At 44.2% G+C, this 21,851-nt stretch overlaps 1 protein-coding gene across 1 annotated transcript in view; it reads right to left on the bottom strand.

Annotated features, from left to right (window-relative positions):
• The window catches only part of LOC143354441 (uncharacterized), a 139,694-nt gene that overhangs the window by 50,890 nt on the left and 66,953 nt on the right, over positions 1-21,851 (bottom strand). Inside the window, exon 3 of the mRNA XM_076788523.1 lies at positions 12,805-12,858. Within this exon, the coding sequence (XP_076644638.1) occupies positions 12,805-12,858 (54 nt within the window). The remainder of the gene's footprint in view (positions 1-12,804; positions 12,859-21,851) is intronic.

Below are 21,851 nucleotides of genomic sequence, written 5' to 3'. Positions count from 1 at the left end.
TCCCGGAGTGGGCGAAGCAACTGGAGCATGATCTAAGCTCGTAAAATTCACTCGCCTCAATTTCTTTTATTTCGCGTCGCGGCTCGTAGCAGTCGACTTAACAAGGAAACGCGTCGATCATTTTTATCGAGGGTCTGTGCTCGGAAAATAATTTCAGAATTTTTTCTCCCGGAAACTGTACGACTTTATTCGGAAAATGTTTTCCTATCCGAAAGGGGCATGATTGAAAGAGTACTTGAGGATTATTTTGTTCGATTGTACTTATCAATTGCAAAGTTATAGTTGATCTCCCAGAGGAGTCGTCGACAAAACGGTGACTCCTGGAGTTCAGCTATAATTTTGGAACCGGTAAATATTTCTGAATAGAAAAATTACGAGCTAATGTATAAACTAGGCCAATTTGAACGCAGGAAAATTTTTTTGGGAAAGTATCACAGTTTTCGAGATAAAAATTCTCAAAGATCACATTTCCCTCGGCTTGTGGAGCTTAGCTTTTTAACCAGATTACGGCAAGTAGATCCCGCGATCAGCATTATTTCATACTCCGAGCAAACATTTCCGGGACGTTCACGTCTCAGCCAGCCGAAAAATTCAATTTCGTGCCTCGGTCCTTGCGCGCGAAACGAAATTTCACATTTTTTGAACAAACCCCGATTGCCCGCGTAAAACGGGCCGATCGCCGGAACGATATCCGCTCCAGGAAAATAGGGTTTCAAATTTTTAAACGAATTCCAATCCCCTCGCTGACAGTTTTTTCCCGAGGAGAGTGCCCGCCGGCTCGAGCTCGAGAGAACGGAATTTCCTATTCCCTGAAATATGAACCGAGCATTACCCAGCGTCAACATTTCTGTTTGCCATTTTCACTTCTATTGCCTCAATACGCGTCGCCCCGATCGAGAATATTTAAACGTTGATTGGGCCGCGTCGTTTCACCATCGAGAATTTATGTCTGCTCTCTAACATGGTACGATACTTCGTAATCTGAGCGAACACTCTACCCCTTAGGGTTAATACGCGGATTAACTAAAATTCCTTTAAAGTAGGGCTATTACATCGTGACACAGAAAGGATCAAACTTTCCACTTAACCGAACGCAAAGCGATGAGAAAAATTTTTCAAACTATTTTGCCCTATAAAAGGGCAAAAAATCTTGAATTTTCATTAAAGGAGCTGCGCGACGGTTGAAGAACGGGATAAACACGGGAGCAGTGGATTAATTTGCGTGGCCGGGGACGCCGAGGCTCGCCAGAAAATAAAACAATGACTTTTAATTAGGAAATTCCGTGTCGAGGATCTGATTTTCCAAGGCCCCGGCGCGGCTCGGCGACGGGCACGTAGGAACGGGGGGTCAAGCTCAATAAATTTTCAATGGCGCGGAGGCTCTTTGGCTGGCGGATGGAGCTGGTAAACCAAGGAATCGAAGGAGCCTCGGCACTGATTACCATCGTATTAGGTTTTCGATGAGACACTCTTCCGTCCCTTGAAAAATTCCCTTGCTCCTCCTCGAGACAGTAATGAAACTTCGCCGTCGCGTCGCCCCTGTAAGACACACCCCCGTGCGCACCACCTGGCGCACGTAGCTCGTTCAGCAACAAGCTGCTACATCTTTCATTCCGCGAATTATCTCGTGGTGGAACGTCCAATCGCGCGACGCCATCTTCCAGATCAAAACGTGTCACGTTCCCGAGCGAATCCTTTTCCGCTTCACTTCGTACCGGTCGCTTTTGTACCCGTTACACGGGAATCCGAGACGCCGGCGTCAAATATCGAGATAAATAATTGCTTCTCGTTTTTCAACAAAGTCTGTTCGAATCGATGATTAATTTTTTTTCTGAAAAACTATCGAACCTTTCTCCTATTGAACCTGTCTGAAAAGCTGAAGATCGCTTTGAAGATGCACCGAATTTATTCGCAGATCCAGAATACGTCGGCAGCTAACCGGAAGCATCGTCGCCGGCAGATCAAATTTGGATACTGTCTACACATCGAGGGGATCCGGAACGTGTTCGGCATATTTTCTTCGGGGCTCGGAGTTTTCCTTTTGTAACAACGCCACTCCGGGGTAGACGCAGATGCTTCGAGGCGCCGTAGATAAACGTGACGGGAGCGACGCGCGAACTTTGCCACGCCGTTTACACCGATCCGCCGACAAACTGATACTCCGCGACGCTATCGCCTGCATTCCATTGTGCCCGAACACGTTTTCCGCCGACAATGGCCCTACCCTCCGGCTGCACCGGCCCCACGGATTCACCAAGAACGCCGGGAAATCTCGCGAGCATAGTTCCCGTACATTTAAGATTTTCGAGAATGCGCCATAGTCGCGCGTAAAATAGCGGCGAAAACGCCTGCACCTAAAGCTTGCGTCTTCTGAAAGCGCGAATCGGAGTATTCGTGGTGGCCCTCGCGATTGTTGGCGACCTGGTGAATGCCGGGAATTAATTTATTGCGGTGGCGCTGGAAACGACGTTCCTCCAAAAAAAAAAGAACGAGTATTGAAAATGGTTAAGCTTGCGAAACAAATGTGCGCAGCAAATTACAAAATGTTATTATTAAAGGGCGCGATAGCTAGACGAACGATATAAAGTTCGAGGTTAAGAGCCGCCATCTTGGAGTACACGCGGCTCCAAGCGTCTCGTAAGAGAAATTCATTTCCTCGGAAAGGAGAGTACCTTGTGTACAAAATTATTAAAAATTCTGAGAGGCGCGTTGGATAAAAGCCCCCTCTTAAAATATATTTATTAAAAGTCTCAGTTTAAGTGACCCTTCTTCGACGACTTCGAGCGTGCCGACGATTTACTGACTGGCACCCTCGAAAAAATTATGTATAATATAAAAATTCGAAACAACGCATCGAACAATGTCGTCGTCGTCTCTTTAAATGCGTAAGCGTCTTAAACAGCAATTGACCCATCGTCGGCGACGTCGAGCATCTCCTCGGACGATCTGCGTTCCCAGTAGAAGGAGCCGGGGTCGGAACGAAGGAGATGTGTACGGTCGACAAAAGACTATTTTTGAGCAACCTCGGCATATCGGAGAGCGGCCTGAATGCGGCCATTGACACAGTTTCCCTTGGTTCTTTTGAAATTCCTTGCCGCGTCGTTTAAGGGGCGAACCGGCGGCCGTTGAATCCCCCGGTTGAAAATAATTTCCACTCCTGCGTGGCCGTCCATTATTCAAAGGGAATCGGAGGAGTTTTAAGTAAGTAAAATCCGATTTAAAGATACTTAAGTCCGCCGCCATCCGGCCGCCGCGCTGGTAACCGTAAAAGGGATTTTCGTGGCGAGGGCTCGCGGAAGAAAATTTTTAAGCTCCGCGATAACCGGAAAACGTGGCCTGCCTTTCTACAAAGCCACTTTACACGTTTAATCCACACACAGAACGAAAGAGCACCGAGAGAACATGACGTTGCTGTTCGAAACAGCGAATTAAATTAGGCGGTGCGATCGGACAGAAATCCTGTCAGGTTCCTTGCGATCAGATACCATTTTATGGCTCTTCTATAGGGTGTCCCGTAGCTGTAGAAGTCAAAAGATTTTTATCAGTTTTTTTTTTGCTTTCATCCCCCTTATTTCGTGACATATAAATCTCATAATTATTCATCTAAGAAATTAAAAAATATTTAACGATATTCCCAAAATAATGAAATACAGCTATGTTTAAGAATTATATGGAATTACTGAAAGTTTAGAACTAACGGAAATTTGGAACGCTTCGTTTTCTCACCAAGTGTCGCAATTTAGGGAGTGAGACCAGACAAAATTGGAACTCCAGAAATAAAGACCACCAGCCTAATCGAGGTTTCACCGACTCATTTTTGTCATGAATGCATAAAATTCGTCTATTTGTAACGCATATCGAGACACCCCCATATCGATAAAATTCTACAAATTGACACATAAGTGTACAGCCATCAAACTTTATCTCACACCTTCGACTACTGGCACAGTCTCACTTTCCGATCACACCTCGAGCATTGCACGGTTTTCCGCTAGTATCAGTGAATCTTTTAGCATCGTGATGGAAAAAAAACAGGCCGGACGTGCTCGGTGCACGGGATCGTTTATAATGTTATCAGCGTCGTGCGCCGACTCGACGATCGGGTTTCAATCGGCCAATAAAAATCCTTCGATTCCTCATAAAACCGGCTGACCAACGCTCAATTTCCCGGGCTCGCTAATGGGACGGGACTGTAAAAATTCCTGCTTCCCAGCACACGGGGGTGAGCGAGGAGGGAGTGGGGGGGGGGGGGGCAAACAGCAATAAAGTATCGCGATATACACCCGCGCTGCAACTTACTGCAATTGCTGACGCCGTCGGAATCGCAATGAGAAAGTCCGAGGATCGGCGTGACCAGCCTGGCCAACTTCGCCGAGGTCCGTGACGCGGCGAAATTGTTCGCGAAATTTATGCTGTTCGTCGCGGCGACCATGCTGTGGACACCGTCAGGCGATCCCGCGAACAACGACGGAAAGAATCCCGCCCGGAGATTCCACTTCGGAATTGTTTCATCGATATAGAGCAAGAAGTTACCGGCAGCGGAGATGAATCTTGACTTCGCGAGACCCTTTCCCGCGATAACCACCGCGAAATTTTAATCGAAAAATGTCCTCTCAGGCGGGCATGATTTATTCGGCTGGTTTTTGCGGTGCGGAACTTTTGATCTCGAGGGTAGTTTCGAGTTGCGGAGAGAGAGAGAGAGAGAGATTTTAATGGTGCTCTGTTTTGTAAAGTTTTAAAGGCCTGCGCGGAATGTTCGTTTAATTTGCAAATATGTCCGAATATGTTTCGATAGTAATTCAAACGTCATGTGCGACTTTAACACCTCTTATGTAATTGCTAGACGCGAACTGTAAATTTTGTTGATAAGTAGACCGGGGGTTTTCCTGCAAGAATTATGAGATTGCTATAAAATATCGTTGCATTAACACCCACAGTTTATAAAATTTGTCTGCGATTTTTAAAAAAAGGAAATGATCGTTTGGACCACCCTTGTACAACATAAAACTTCATAAATGTCACCTTTGTGTCAGGTTACTGTAATTGAAGACAAAAATTCTGAAATAATTTCTACGAATAATTAACCCACCAACGCACAAAGAAATATACTCCTTCTAAATGGAAGCTAATAAAGAAGTCAGAAAAATTACGATTAATTTAAGAACGTCTACAGCGACTTTGACGATCTTCTTCTTTTTCTATTGCTATTTCACCAACCAAGAAAATTTTCCGAAACAATTTTTCGACGTTGTCTCGAAATTTGCTTTTGCTCGCCCGCGGTCCCTCGTTCCTCAAATTTTGTGCAGCATTTTCCGCGCAGCCCGATCGAATAAATATGGCCGCTGTCCTCGAACTCCCTAGACAGCTAGGAGAATCCGAGCCAGCAGCGTGAGAACGTCTGAACTCTAACCCTTGGCGGACTCTCTTCCCAAAATCGACGGAGGTCGCTCGCCTCGCGAGAGAGGAAGACTTCCCGAGGCATCCTGTCTCCATCGAAAGTATCGATACGCAAACGAGCGAGCCGTTTGCATGCCTTCGCACGTCTCGTGGAACTCTGAAGAGAACTCCGGCGACGATTTTGCCGGGGTTTCGCTCGGTTCGAAACTTGCGATACGTTGTACGATCTTGGAGAAGTCTCGTTACCGTAGCCGGAGTCAGCGAGCCTCGGAAACTCGGATATTTTCGGACCCGGAAGCTGCGAATCAATGTTTTTTTCCGCATCAATATGTATTGGATTCATATTGCTCTCCGACTGTTCATTTCGGGAACGGTGGAAATAATGAAATTTTATGAAAAAGGCAATTGAAACATAAATTTACAGATGCTTTCCCCGGAAAATTGCTCCTCTTCCTGTTCATGCTCTGATCAACTTAGTTAATATTTTATATTCATTTGATTCTCTTAAATGACTTTTCTAAGCTCAGCACTCGTACCTTTAATCTAAAATTGCTGTCTACAAACCATTAAAGAATTATGCTCACCTAAATCTATTAATTCTTCACATACATTTCTCAAAATAAAAATTTATCCACTTCTTCCGTTTTAATACCGCGATACGTTAGATTTCTTCCCGTTTGTGTTACGAAATATATTTTCCAAAAATGTGTAGACTCGTACTGAATTAAAAACGGATGATCGCAGGAATTATTGAGCAACTATTTACGACGATTGACACACATTTGAACGTTCCTAATGACACTTATTCCAAACTTTCGAACAAGTCACTGCTGTCGATTCCGGTAAATACCGATGCGGGACAACGGTGCGCCGAAACTGTTCGCAGAAAGAGTGGCCATGCACCCATTGGCGCGTAGTTTATGGGGAAAGTCTTGATAATACCGCGGACAGAGGAAACCCAGCTTTCGAAACGGGGAGGGAGTGGGGGAGGGAGGGCCGACCGCCAAGCTAAGAATGGAATGACCCGCAATCTGCGGCGACGTGCACGGCTTCCAGCCATGTATTATACATACGTCGGCGCACGTGGAAATGGAAGGGCTGAATGGGAAAGGATACCCGGGAACCCGACTAACTCTTCGGGAAAAGTAGCTTTTTCCTATCGCCGGGAAATAACCCTCCCCCCGACCTCTACCCCCCTCCTCCCTACCAAGGGGTTGAGGACTCCATTGGAGGGATGGTCATTTTAGAAGCGAAGACGCGATGGCTTCATACACGCCTTGGAACTTCAACGTGCAGACGTGAAAGATGATTTTTACTTTAGGGGTTTGAGGAAGTTTGGAGCGGTTGGAGCAGGTTTGATCATGTTAGATGTGAGTTTTAAGGGTATTTTAGGGCGCAGATGGAAGCATGGAGGAGACTTCTTTGATAGGTTTAATTTTTAGTTCGGAATTTTTATATTTGGGTTGGTAAGATTGTGTTTGATGATGTTGAGAGTAGATTTTTAGTGTGCTTAATTCTGAGAGCAACGCACTAATTTGCACACCTTTTTTCCATGGAGGTAGTCTGTATTACGCCCCGAGGGGAGGAAGGAAGACGGGGTTACGATTAATTTGCACACCTGACAAATGCGGATATTTATGAAAAATGAAAAATGTTTGCATCGACTGCGGGTCACGGGAGCTGAATAAAAATTTCTTCTAATTACAGTGATTTCTCTATACATGTCACGGAATTATCCCTATTACCGCGGGGTATACCCCGTGAGGAATCGCGAAATAACACGGCTCTGATATGTCTCCTGCACGATACAGGACCCAAGTTGATGACATATATCGAGAATTCACTGTAGAAAGTATTGTATGTGCTCCCCCTAGACTGTTTGAATTTTCATGTTTGATTTAGTGACAGTATGTTCGATGAGATAGGGGTGTGAATTTTTGAGCATGTGTCCGATATCAAGCAAATAAATTCGGTGCCCCTGTACCATCAATTTACAAATTATAAAATCGAAAGCTAAATAAACCAAGACGTTCGTGACTGTATAAATAGTTAGACTTACAAAAGGGATCTCAGTGTCAATATTCCAATTCTAACAGCAAGAACATAAAAACGAACAGAATAGTAATTGGGTATAAAAATCGAATGAACTTGTCAGTTGGTAGCAAATACGATGGGCCATTTCGAAATGAGTAACCAGCTCATCGAATGGGACTGGACAACACCGTCCGGGCACTGGTAGCAATAATAGAAAACGGAAACGGATAAGCCGCGCAAATATCGCGTGGATATCGCCGGCGTACCGTGTAACCGCGTTTCCGAAATTTTCGCAGTTAATACAGATCTCGGGGCTTCCTAAAGCGGCGTAATGCGGAACTGCATCTGCATAACGCGCGGAACACAATGTGCAATAGCGGGCTGCAGAGCGTAAGGTCGGGCGTCGGTAATGAAATCGCGCGTCGCTCGGCCGTAATGACGACCCCGGGGCGTCGCGACGCTTACCGTTTCCGCGATAACGACGCGGAGAAACGAAGCGTGGCTCGCGGACCTTTAAAACGCGTGAAACCCTGATCCGCAGTCGTGTTCTCGTGCCGATCACGCCGTCGATACACTTTTCGATCAATCGCTAACTATGTAGATCGATCTCTCAAACTGTGGCAAGAATTTTCATTTTGAATTTCGTGGCCTTTAGGTGCGCTTGTTTCTTTTACAAAAGGCTCAGGGAGGTCGAAAAGTTGGAGAACGCAAGAAAAATTATGTTAGAATTTCCTGTCCTGGATTTTGAAATTTTCTGGATTCGCTAGAATTTATATTATTTATTGTATGAAAGGGAAATAGGTTTTATCAACCCTCAACACTCGAGGGGCGACTCCGAGACGTCACTAAAAATTGCTCCATCATTACCCAAAATATTTTTTACAGAATATATACAGGGTGTCTGGGAATTGATGGTACAATCGTGGAGGGGGTGATACTACATGAGAAAATCAGTCGAAAGTACAATTTTTTCATCCGAAGTGTCGTTTTCGAGAAAATTATCTGACGTGTCTGACCATGACCAACCGATTCTACTTCCGACATATACTAAACCTCGTCAGCCCGACGCATCTTTAAACTCGATTTTCTCGCGAATAAAGCCTCAAACGAAAAACAATTTATTCCTTATTTTCGACATATTTTCTCATGTAGAATTACCCCCTTCGTACCATCAATACTGGAACACCCTGTACGTAATAAAATAGTTGATATACACAATTTTTCGTGCAGCTGTATAAACCTCATTTAGAAGTTCGGCTAAGCTTAAAAATAAAATGTTAAGCTTAAAAAAAAAAATGAATCGTTAGATTCTACGCAAACCTATCATCCTGTCTCGACCATACAGCGCGAGCGAACCTAACTCTCCGGGATTCTGGCTGAAAATTGCAAAACCGGTTCGGTCAAATTAAAATAAAACCGCGATGGATTTCGCCGTGGCACGCGCGACAGAATAATCGCGTCGAATATCGAGTGGCCGTGCGTTTTCGGTTCAGGGGGTCGTGTGTGCGTGCGAATTTATAGTTGCGCTGGGCTTTTCGGTATTTCGAACGCGCGCGCCGGATTTCCTACGCCCGGCTGCATATTAATTTGTCTTTACCCGTAGAAATTAAGCCCCGCTGGTGGGGTTGGGTGGGGCTGGGGGTGGATGGGTGGTAGAGAATCCAGTATCACGATCCTGCATAAGATAATAAGGACATCCGGGTTGCCCGGGACTTTTAAGGCTGATCCATACGATTCATTACAGCCGGCAGGTATCTCTCTCTCTCTCTCTCTCTCTCTCTCTCTCTCTCTCTCTCTTAGGTACCCACCCGACGGAGCTTCCGGGTAGACACGCGGTGTTCAACGGGAATGTAAGCAGCCGAGCACTTTGTGACGAGTGATCGTGCCGGATAAGCCTCGAAGCCAGCCCCGGCGCGATACCGTTTGCAAAATTTAACATTACGCGCCGCTGCAATAATCTAAGAAGCACGGGGAAGCGTCACGTTTGCCTGGCCACCCCCTTGCTTCGTGTTGTTTCGCCGAGAAACTTTACGGGCTCCCGTTGCCTGCAGCAGTAATGCACCGTTTTATTCGCGAATTTTGTCATCCCCCCTCCCCCTCCCCCTCCCCATCACCGTAGCCTAATGCTTCCTCCGCGCAGCCCCGATTGTTTCGAGAGGGTTGCAAATGCACGGGGATGAGTGCCGGGCGAGTGCTGTTGTTGGCCTCCCTTTTTGTACAGGCTGCTTCATAATCTGTGTATTACTCTCACCTTTATTCCTTTTCTTTTGTAATTTTGTTATTTAGACTAGCGAGGAAGACGCAGAGTTCTAGCGAACAATTGTCTTCTGTGATTAAAAAATTCTGTTCGAATTTGCAGATTTTGTGAAAGTGAAGCAAATTTTGTACATTTTATTTTCAATTTTTACTCATTTTATTATCTTCAAGTTGAAATATTCTTGGAAGGTTTATAGATTTCGAGGTGTGGAAACAATGTCTCAACATTTAACATTTTTGGAAGGTTTTTAGATTTCGAGGTGTGGAAACAATGTCTCAACATTTAACATTTTCGGAAGGTTTTTAGATTTCGAGGTGTGGAAACAATGTCTGCACATCAACCTTGCAATCATACCTACCAAGAATATTAAGATTTTCGATTTTGAAGTAGGTGAAGCAATGTCTGTACGTTTGAATTTTGAGAATGAAGTTAGATGTTTTGGATCCCGACAGAGAATTTGGATGTTCGGGGAATATCTAAATGGCCGAGTAGATTTTGCGACGCGGAATGTTATCAGTCATGCAATTTAAAAAGGGTCGCACATATTATGAAAGACGTTGTAGAACATGCACAGGTACAGACACTGTCTAATGTCTCCTGTCGAGCCAGTAAGGGGAGAAATTGAGATAAACTGGGGCAATCAACGGCGACAGAATGGGGGAAGGTCTGAAAGCACCAGGGACGTAACTGTATGGAACCTCCACTCCTTATCAGCACCGTTGGAGTTATTAGTATAGAGGTGGTTCCCTTAACATTGAAATCTCCCTTTGCCGGGTGTCATCGTCGCCTGGGTCGATCCTTGTCTCTCTGACTCTGTCCGTTGTTTCTCCATACGTCGATGGAGACTACCTCGATAACTGCATCATCATATATTTTCAATTATCTCCCCCAGCTTTGCCATAATCACTCTGCAACTATTGTTCCCCTGGACGTCAAGAAGAGGTTATCGAAGAAACTAATTATTGAATTTAGATATCCTAATTTTTGTAGTTCAGTCATTACAATTTTCCTGTGTTTGATTTCCAAATTTCTCTTTACCACCCGAAAATAGAACTTTGGAGAGTACGAACTATGTGGTCAAATGAAGATAAAATGAAAAATGATTTCAATTTTAAATGAAGATCAAATGAAATAATTAAAAAAAAACCGTATAACTGAATAAAAATTATTTCAATTTGAAATGAAATTCTAACAATGAAATAATTTAAAAAAATCATATGACTCAATAAAAATTATTTCAATTTCAAATGAAATTCTAACAATGAAATAATTTAAAAAAATCATATGACTCAATAAAAATTATTTCAATTTGAAATGAAATTCTAACAATGAAATAATTTTAAAAAATCATATGACTCAATAAAAATTATTTCAATTTCAAACGAAATTCGAATGGTATAATTAAAAAAGAAAAATCTTTTGGCTGTTCAGAATAAACTGACATATGATTATTCCAAGTGACACGTAGCGAAATATATTATCTTAACGATTCGCTTAACGATAACGCCCGAGCCTGTTCCGAACCGTTCGAACGGTTCGTTGCAACAGCATTTCCCGGAACCGAAGCATTCCTACGAAAATCCGCAGCCAATCAAAGGGAGGCACGGCGCCGCTAATTCATCGTCGAACCAAAGGATTTCGCGAGGCGCAACGCGAAACTGATTTGCCCGACGTTAAGGGGAAACGTAGACGGGTAAATAGCGTCGGCGGAGCGCAAGCCGTTCCGATATCAGTCGGATTAATGATACTCGGCGCAACAACGAACAGTAGTGGGCTAATAATGCCTGCAACAACGGGGGCCAAAGCTCCGGTGGCGTTGGTTTATTCATCGGCGCGCGGCGGATGGTAAAGTGCACTACATAGATTTCTGCGCGAGCTGCCGCGGCTACTTCCTCGCCCCCGCAGCTCCTGCAACGTGCTCGCAGGAGCTAGGTAAGTTAAGATCGTCGGCCGAGGAAATCGAATTTACAAGACGAAAAAAGAAAACCACCGAACAACAGTACCGCCATTGTCGTCCACGGGAATCGAAGTTTCGGCACGCGATCGCCTCGATCTTATTTTTTCACCGAACAGCCAACGATCGCCGCGAACGCTCCCATTTATGGGAATGCACTTTTCCACGGGAAGTGGAATTATGTAACTGCCAGGGGCACTGAAATTTGATTTCCTAGTTTCATAGTGGGATAAATAAAAGAAAATATAATAACGCATGCATGATCAAATTTTTGTACTGTATGTGTTCTAAAGCAACTGTAAAATTCCAACAACAGTCGAATCGCAAACCTGGGACCGGTCATTTGACAAGTATTGTTTGTTAATTATCGGAATTTCCAGGTGGTGAAAAAAAATCGTCGTTTTAGTATCGAACGGAATGCGTAGTTGTAGCGCGGGAACAATTTAAACAGCCTGGAAACCCTTTTAGCCGAACAGAAAGATCCGTGGTCCGGTGACACGGGCGCGTGCGAGCGCACTTTAAATTTCAGTCCCGCAAAAATTTGCAGCATATTGGATTCCCCGGTGTTTTTCCCGTGAAAGCAGCAAATTTGTTAATCACTTTCGGTCCCCGGGCAGGAAAGTAGGCGTACGGATTTTCATTCGCGACGGGCGCTGGCCGTTTTATAAATTCGTTTTCTGTGACCAATTATGTCCGCTGGCTAACGCGTTCCGGCCTCGTAAAACGCTTGTTATTATTCTTCGTTCTCTCGGCTCCGGTGAATTTCGAGCGAATATGATCCGATATCGCGCGTCGCGGAAAATTCGCGCAATCCTCTGCCCCCCTCCACCTGTCTCGCACTTTCCCTCTCTCTCTCTCTCTCTCTCTCTCTCTCTCTCTCTCTCTCTCTCTCACTCACTCTCTTTCTCTTGCTCGAAACGCTGGAAAACCCCGTCGTTTCGTTAACTAGTTTTAGCGAGGCCAGCGAGCGATCGCGCGGGTAAGGAAATTGCGTATTGAAAATTAAACGCGGACCGAAAAGCGCGTATCCGTTCGCTCAATCAATATTATATTTTGCGCATGTCGCGTCTGAAACATGGCCGGCAATGAAATTGCCTGGTATCGGTTCGTGAAAACGCCTACAAGAACAGGTTTCGTTTGAAATGTAATATGACGGACTCACGTCGCATTTCCACGGGCCACGGCGAGCATTTCTTCTCCGGTTCCATGCCTCTCCCTGCAACAAACAATCGAGAATTTTACATACAAATCCCGTACTGCGCTGCATTTGTTTTCATACGGTCTGGTTTATTCAGTTAAAAATTGTTTCTATAGCATGTCAATGGATTCTCACGGAAGATTTTTAAGTACGAGATCTGCGTATTCATTGTTCACTTTTGTGGTGCAATCAATTAGGTATTCCTCGGGCTTCTCCACAGACGAGCAGAGTGCATTGTTACGTTGAAAATAAATTTTTCCATATTACTTTCAACCCTTTCGGTACGAGCGCTGGATATGTCAGGCATCCATCTTATTATATTATATAATTAATAGAATTTTATAGAAATCTCTTTTAATATTAAAACTATAAACGACACTTGTTGGAAGAAACATTGTTTTATTAAGCACAGTTTTCATATAACGCTTAGGTTAAAATAGAGTGCAGAAGTACAAGAGCTTGGTTAGTGTATTTAGCATGACTTTACTGAAAATAAAAGTTTCCTGCATCAATTTCGCGAAGCAGAAGCTAGACATAACCTCATTAGCATCCTTAACAATCGTCAATAATAGTTTCAATATTCCACAACAATATTCTAAAATTCTCTTTTGCAATTTTAGTATTTAATATTTTATCTACCCATTTCTGGCATAAATGCATAAATCTGCGGTATGAAATAAATAACGACGACATATACAGTGAATTCTCGATATATGTCAACAACACGGGTCCTGCCAGCGTCGTTATGTTTACCGAGGCCTCTCGAGCTTCGGGGCCCCTCACGTGGTACACACCGCGGTAGTGGGGATAATTCCGCGACGTTTATCATCCAGGCCTTGGCGACATATACAGAGAAAGTACTGTGGTAGAAAATTGTGAAACGGAAGTGAACACTTCACAGATAGAGAAACCTGTTCGTCCGCCAAAACGAGAAACTATTGCGGTCAACTTAGTGCCGATCATCGTGTCTACAAACGGCGATTATACAATCACGAATTTTCATGAAATTTTCCTACTAACTCGCTAAATGTCGGCTCCAATCCCCCAGAGCACGAGTGCTTAACGGCCGCAGAAATTTATGAAACGAGCACTCGAATTTATTCGGACTGCGGGTTCAATTTAAACTTTAATATAATACAGGGAGCGTCATCGGCGGGGGTGCTGAGGTGGAGGGGCAGTGGAGGGTGTGGAAAAAATTCAACACCTCCGTGTATGTACAGCAATTTATTGGACTTTCGAGTCGCCGGTTTTTCAATTTTTAACAATACCTGGCGGAAACGTTTTGACACCCGATTTAATCATAGTTGAAACGAACACTACGGTCACGCGCGCGCGCGCGAATCCGCAATGGCTGTTTTCCAGGCGGACCCTTTTATATATATATATATATTTGTTAGTTCTCCCGTGGTCTGCGCGCTGCGACCCGCCGAAATTTTTTTTACTAATTGAGCAATACATTCTCCGAGGACGCGGGCCACTCGCGGACGAATTGTCGAGGATCAAAGCGATACGCGAATCGTGCGCGACAACCGGTGGAAATTACGCTAAATTCTGAACGATTGTCTGCCGCGCTCGCCTCGCCGGGAAAAATTGGTCCTCGATTTATCGCTGGATCGCCGAGTGGACGTCGATGGGAAATAAATTAAAACGCCTTGTTTTCCGTTTTGCACGCCCTCTCTTCCCCGTCGCGTTTAATGACGGACGTCACGTCGAGAACGTGGGCGCGCGCGCGCGCGCGTACACCGTGCTTCGCAGATTTTCACCGAACACCGCCGGCGACTTTTACCCCTCCCGTTGGCGAAATGTTATTCTCTGTCGGTGCCGTTTTTTACGGAATTTTTCCCGCGCTGTCGATCGAATCAGTGGGGACAGAGAATTAAAAAAGGGATCGGTTGACAGCAATCGGCCGCGTAAATTTTGCGATGGAACCGCCATTTTGCGAATTTTTTGCCAAATTGCTTGAATGATCTGGCCTGGCAAGTCCACACGATCGGCCAAAACGCCGATTTTTAATTTTTATATTAATGAAACAGAACCTCTTTATTTGAAATGCCATTCACAAAAGTTTAGCACAACCCTTATACTAAAAAATGTGTTTCTCGGTTTGCCACTTGAGATTTCGGAATAAATCAAAATGCGGATAGTACCTGGTCGTTTACCTTACCTCGTGTATTTTGTTCAAAATTTTCAATCACCCATTAAGGGTAAAAAAAAATAAATTGTCAATGGTTTACAGAAAGAACCCCCGGAAAGCGAATTATTTTTTCCACACCGAAATAGTTGACCTAAAATTCCGAGAAAAATGTGAAAGATAAAGGTAACGCGTCTTTAATGTTTGCAATTTGTTTCATTCGGATATCTCGTGTGGTGACTGAGAAAAGCAGTTGCACAGTTGCCGGTTTGTGCGTATCTGTCTTGTTACGAGCAGACCTTTTGTTTGACGAGCTATGCTGCTATCTATCGAAACTCTGCCCTCCGCTGCACCACCGTCACAGAACGATTAGGATAACCTTTTTTTCGCGGGCGGAACAAATTTTTTAACGGGATGAATATCTGGCAATCATCCAGAACATGTTCTCTCCGCTATACCAGTAGTTCCGATTTTTCTGCTATTTCGCGAGTTTGCGCAGGAGTCGATACACATGCCGGGGCCCAGTTTTATTTCTCTTTCGGTTGCTGATGGAAAACCTGAGTTTCGGAAAACATCGTGTTTTTCCGTTGCCGTTAATATTGCCGGCGCTCCGGGCTACAATGAATTGTTGATTTCACGGCAAACGTTGAACAAGAGTCGGACAGAATTGACATCTCAACCCGACGCGCGTCAGCAAATGCAAAAACTGGTAACGACACTTCTAGACCTTCTGTGAGAAACATTCATCGTGGTGGAATAATTTTTTTAGATACACTACTTATTATTAGCACGAATGGGGTATTTCTATACCCCAATCATCGTGTGGGGTTCTTCCAGAAGGGAAGTGGGGCATTTAGGGAACGAAAAGGATGGTGATGATGCAAAATTTGCAAAAGTGAAATCCTTCAACTGGAACACGAAATACGCTTAATTACAAGCGACGCGCGACGAAAGAAGTGTTAATTATTTTAGCAAAAATTTTCTCCGACATTTCTTCAAATTGAGTATGCATATTTTTAATTTTCCATTCATAAAATCAAGCCCGAAGTTTGTATTCTTGTTAATTACCAATTTGCTGAAAATAAGTAACTGTCCGGTGGTTTATGGACGGGAGTGTACAGTCTAAAATGAATGCGGAGTGGTTCAGCAGCATAATAAATGTTGCAGATCGATTGTTAGGCATGCTGGACCTATTAGAATTCTCGGCGGGTCTCGTCTGCGATAGATAGAACAACGACTGTGCAGCAGTCGTACGATACAGAGTCCGGTTAATATTCGACAGAGCCCGTATTAATCTCGATCGCGTTAATTATGCAAAAACCTCGACCTACCTCGGGGAACTTGCTCTTTAATCCGCTAGGACGGTGGTTGTTTTCGGAAGAAATTGTGAACCGGGGTTCGGGAGCGTGGGAGCGGTTCACGCCGGGGCGAAATTGTCTGAAATGGCTGGGACCACGTCGCGTCGGCTCCGAAAACAACCGCGTGGAAACCACGGCTTGAACCAGCCACCGTTCCAAAATAACCGGGCCGGCTCGAGTGGCTCCGTCGAATCATCCTATCTTGTTGGGAGCGTGCTGCTTATGCAGTGTCCGTGTCGCCCCCCGCGCCCTCTCGCACCCCCTCCGCTGCGAAAACACGCCCTTCTTGCGGCGAACGCGCGGCAAATTAACGACGCTAATGATCGTCGCCGGCGCGCACGAACCGCGTGAAAGCGAATTAGAAAAATAATTACTCGGCTCGATGTCCCGTGAATATTAAGCCAGCAGCCGCCGCCGTCGAGTTCTCTCTCCACAAGGTTCCCGGGAACGGATTAATGCCGCCCGCCGCCGCGAAAGAAATTAATCCGCGCGACCGAGGAATTTCTCGGTGTAATTGCCGGAGGGATGCCGGAGGATTCACGAGCAATGGGATTTGATTGATTCCGGGATAACCGCGGGCCCCCCGGCCAGACCATTGTTCAGTTTGGCAAATGGGCTGAATCCATATCCCTCCAGTGGCTTCGTTAGAACACCTTTGTGCCCGCGCGGATCGCTCGTATTATTGCGAGAAAAATCGAACCGGCTCCTCAGACCCGATTAACCCTTAGGAAACGTCACGGGCTCTATCTGCTGCACCGTTCGCAGCGCTCCCGCTCCGTCTTCCGTTATCTATTAATTTTTTTAATCACGCTCTTCCAAGCCATTCTTCCGCGTGTGCCGATATTCCTGAGGATCTCACTATGGGAAGTGATTTTTGGGAATTTTTTTCTGGGGAACCATCAACGGTGTCGGGATGAATCTTGCCTAGATATGAAGGGGCATCCATAAACTATGAGAACACATTTTTTTACATTTCATTTTCTCAGGACAGCACACGATCATGCGAACCTCATTACCGTTCAACGAATTGCAACTTTTTCTCGTAGACCCACTTTCATCTTCAAGTTTACAAATTTATTCCTCCTAATTTTTTACTGCAATAATTTACTATAATCGTATATATAGAATTGAATAATTGCACAAGCATTCAGTATAGCAGAACTTAGCCGGAATTCGAGTTGTTCGACCGGCCCGTTCACGGTAAAACACTGCAGACGATACTCAATTAATCCCGGCGCTTATACTTAGCAGTATTCCACCTTTCAGGAGATTAAAAAGCTGCCAGAGGATTCGTTTTTTTTTTTTTTTCTAGCGGAGTTGCCGGGAACGTATCAGACGTGTTTCGCTGTCGGGAGACCGCGTGAAACGTAGCGAACGCGGTGGCATTCGCGAGAGGCCGGCTTCCGCAACTTTCTGGTCTGCACCAGTGGAGGAGAGGGAGGGGGGATGGGTTGGAACCTTTAGAAAATGAAATCGTCGCCGTCGGACAGGATAGATGAGGAGCGCGGCTGTGAAAAGTGAACGGTGAACTTTCGGCGTCGCCTGTACACGCGATACTTCGCCGGTGAAACAATCTCCGCTTTAAGGCTTCCATCTCCGTTTTCATCTCCTCCGGTCGTTGCTCGCGATAACTTCGGGTTATCATTATCGAGCGCATTGTTACTTGGACGGCGAGCACCATTCAGAATTCACGGATACCGGCTCCCGGGAACGGGGAAGCAATAAATTTCACGGCTGCCGCCACGGATACGGACGGAGACTGTCAAGACGCAGACCGTCTTCCGTCCTAATAGCGGCTTGAAACAATTGAAACTGGCCCCGCCTCCAAAAATTTCGTAGATAAATCTTCACGAAGATCGTAGAAAAAGGCGAGAATCCCAGTCTTTCTATCGGATCGTCAAATTAATAATTTCCTGTACCATTCTCGAAGAGTAAAATAATTGGAAGAATTTAAGACACTACTCGAACATTACTCAAGAGAATTGCAGAACTTTTACCGGCAATTTTCGAGCGCGCTAAAACGTTTTTGATACCCGATAGTGTAACGAGATATCCGCGAGACAGTGAAATATTCGCGAGCAACTTTCGCGCAGTTCTTTTATACAAATGAAGCTAACGTGGGGTGGAGAACTGAATTTATTTCGTCGGGACGAGATTCCGTTCCCCTGGCCAGCTACAGAGAGGAGAAGCGCAGACAGTTCGAAATTTCCTGGAGACAGAGAAAAATAATGTGCAAAACGACATTCGCCGGGCGCATCGGATTACCCGGCCGTCACGCTTGGCCCGCGCTGTTTGCATTTAGAGCCAGCACGCGGCTGCATACTGCAGCCGCCTGCACCGTACACCTCCCTTATTCCGTGCCCCTTTCGCCGTATTATATCGCGTAACAACAGCCTGCGCTATTATTCCGCGTTTATTTCGCTCCTCTACGCGGAGATTACTGCTGCTGTCGTTCCTGGGCTTCGACCTTCGGTATAGTTCTCTGACGCCACCGCTAGAGGTCCGCGATCCGCCGTGGCTTCTTGCCACTATTCTCTTCAAACTAAACTCGTTAACAATCGACTCTAGATTTCGGATTTTACGCAATTTATCGTTAAAATGAGTTGATGTTTTCTAAACCGGGAGACAGATTAAAAGAATTTAATTTCGAATTAGTAATTGGAAGAATTAGAATTATTAATTGGTATGTACTTACATAACAACACAAAATAAAAATTGTCTGCATGTGAGACATACGAGGCGAATAAAATGGTCACTCTTCCGTTAATAATTTCAACAAGAAAAAAGATACATTGTTGTGAAATTCTTTACTGATCGGTTCTGAGCTCTCCGTTTTGTAACTCTGCGTTAAAATGGCTGCCTGGTCTGAGGGTGGAAGAGGGGGATAACGGAGATGTATCATGGTGTAACGGGAAGCGGATTCGTCAGCGGCCAATGAGACACAGGTTAACGAACCCAATTCCGTTTTACAACCGCTTAACGATGACACGCGAATGTAGAGCGGAATTCGTTACGCGGAGCAACGAGGTCGACCAGTCCCTTAGAAAGGGAAAAGCCCTAAACGGAGAAGCGGAACGTCTTCGATCAACGACGGGACCGTGATTCTGTTCACCGCCGTGGACTCTTCTCCCTTGGTAATACAGGACGACGAACGAAAGGAGGATGATCCCCTTAGTTCCCTCGTGGCATGATGAATACAAGGTTCGGCCTGATGAAGGGAGCCGGAAGACCCCGAAGAAAGAAACTGGATGCTGTGCCCGCCCGCGACGATCACGGTTCGTGACACTGGCTGCGGAATACTAATCGAGGCTTGGAATTAAATTCCTTTTTATACGTACAGCACTGGCTCGGACATGATGCTGCAACTTGTTCGAGAATTTTTTAGCGTTTTCGGTTGAACAGCCTGTCAACGTTATTATCTGTAAAAGTTTACTCATAAAAATTAACGTATCCTCTGAGATCTCGGAGCTTATACTCCGTAATGATATTGATGCGATTAAAACAGCACAAATTTGGGCTAAACTTTAGCTCAGGAAACCAGAAATTTTTAACTTTTTTTTATGTCATCTTGTAGATTTTGGCGAGCAAATACTGAAAAGCTAAGTTTCGATCCTAGGGGATCGCTAGTTCAAAAGTTATCATCACTACATACCCCAGAAAAACGCTGAAAATTGCACATCTTTGTACACGCATAACTTTTGAACTAGCGGTCTCCTAGGATTGAAACTTGTATGTTCGGAATTTTTCTCACAAAAATCTACAGAACTACATAAAAAAAGTAAAAAATGTCTCGTTTCCGGAGGCAAAGTTTAACCCAAATTAATTTTTCGTGTATCCCACAGTCCCAATCAGTGCACCGAACAGTTAATATGTCATTTTCGCCGTCGCCTGTACCAGTGATCGAAAAATGAAATTTGTATTCTATCCGATACTTCAGTAAAGCATCATTTAATAAAATGAAATTTGTATTTTGTGATTTTGTAATGTTATTTCGGTAAAATATTCACGTTCGGCAGGACTACATAACACCCGTTCCCACAGATACGGGACTTCCCGATGAACAGCGATGGGATAAATGAGACACAATGATTAAACGAATTTTAATTTCAAATTTCTGATTTTGTACGAAGCACTGGCGATCTTGTTTAATGTGTAAATAAATTGTCTGATTCTACCTATCGAGTTGAAATTGAAAGCGAGAAAAACCAAGCTGACCTGAAGCTTTAGAATTCTAATTTATTACTGAAAAGTAAATCTGTATACAAAATAAACAATCTCTACCTGAACTACAACAAACTGGAGTGAAATAGTAATTTATTTTCTTACGTAATACGTTTAATGGGTGGAAAATAATACAACGCTATTTTAAAATTTTTCTAATGTTTTTACTGTTTTAAAATTAATGAATGCATAACATTGTGTATTTATTACCAAGTACGAAATTCATTAATGAAGTATGTAGGTACAAAAAATGAGGTTATCCAGCTGAGAAGAAAAAATTATACGGAACAACGTCGGATGAGCAGCGTAATCTTCTCCGAAGACATAAAAGCGTGTCGCGAGGAAACAGATGTCCCGAACAAATCCACGTGCACCCCAAAAGCTGGGACTCTGGTTCTAGGTTGTATTCGTTAGCACGTCCCAGCAGGGTTAATGGGGGGACCACCTTCTTGAGGTTACAGCATGGGGGTCATCAGGTGCCAGAGGCTAATGTTGATCGCAGTACTTCCGTGACAAAGGGCAACGGGGAATCTTGGGAGTCTGCAGTTAAGCAGCAACTTGGGTTGTTCGGGGATCTTATGAGGGTCAAAGTATTGTTCGATAGAGATTTCGTTTCGAAAACTGGGTCGATATAGAAACACGACAGAAACGACATATAAACGACTTGATCTTCCAACAATGTAATCATTATTGGAAGAAGTCTAGGTGAAAATTTAATAGTAACATTGTCGCATCGGAAGATTAAAAATTCCTACGAAAATACATTCTAAAAACAACTTGAAGGATCCCCTCATTATAGGGTGGTCCAAGGTCAAGTTTCACCAGTTATTCAACCTAAATTCCTATGTCTGTGTAAAAATAAGTCTATCACGAAGTCGCGCCTTCGAAGTTTTATTTAATCCCAAATGTCTGAAAATTCTGACAGAAATAGACTCTAAAATTGACTCTAAGAATTATTTTATATCCGGGTCGATTTTGTCTGCGTCAACCGTTGGATTTTATCAATTTTTCAACGTGAATTCGTGAAATTCATTTTTAAGCTTGGTATTATCAGAAAGTAGCTGGCGCTTTAATTTAAGCCCTCAAAAGTTGAAAAATTTCCTACCGGAACATATTCCAAAATCGATTTCCTCTTACATGTTACGATCCTCTTCCTCCTAAGTCAACTATCATTGTTAGTGTGAATCACTGAGTTCTCTCAATTTTATGCTCAATTTTATGTCAATTACAATGTTAAGTCTAAAATTGATGTAAGACACTGTCAGACGTAGACAGAATCTGGATCACACCTACATTATAAA

The sequence above is a fragment of the Halictus rubicundus genome, chromosome 5, assembly GCF_050948215.1.
Source record: "Halictus rubicundus isolate RS-2024b chromosome 5, iyHalRubi1_principal, whole genome shotgun sequence".
Classification (NCBI taxonomy): domain Eukaryota; kingdom Metazoa; phylum Arthropoda; class Insecta; order Hymenoptera; family Halictidae; genus Halictus; species Halictus rubicundus.
The sequence above is the reverse complement of the archived record's forward strand: the minus strand, read 5'-3'. Positions and strand labels throughout refer to the sequence as shown.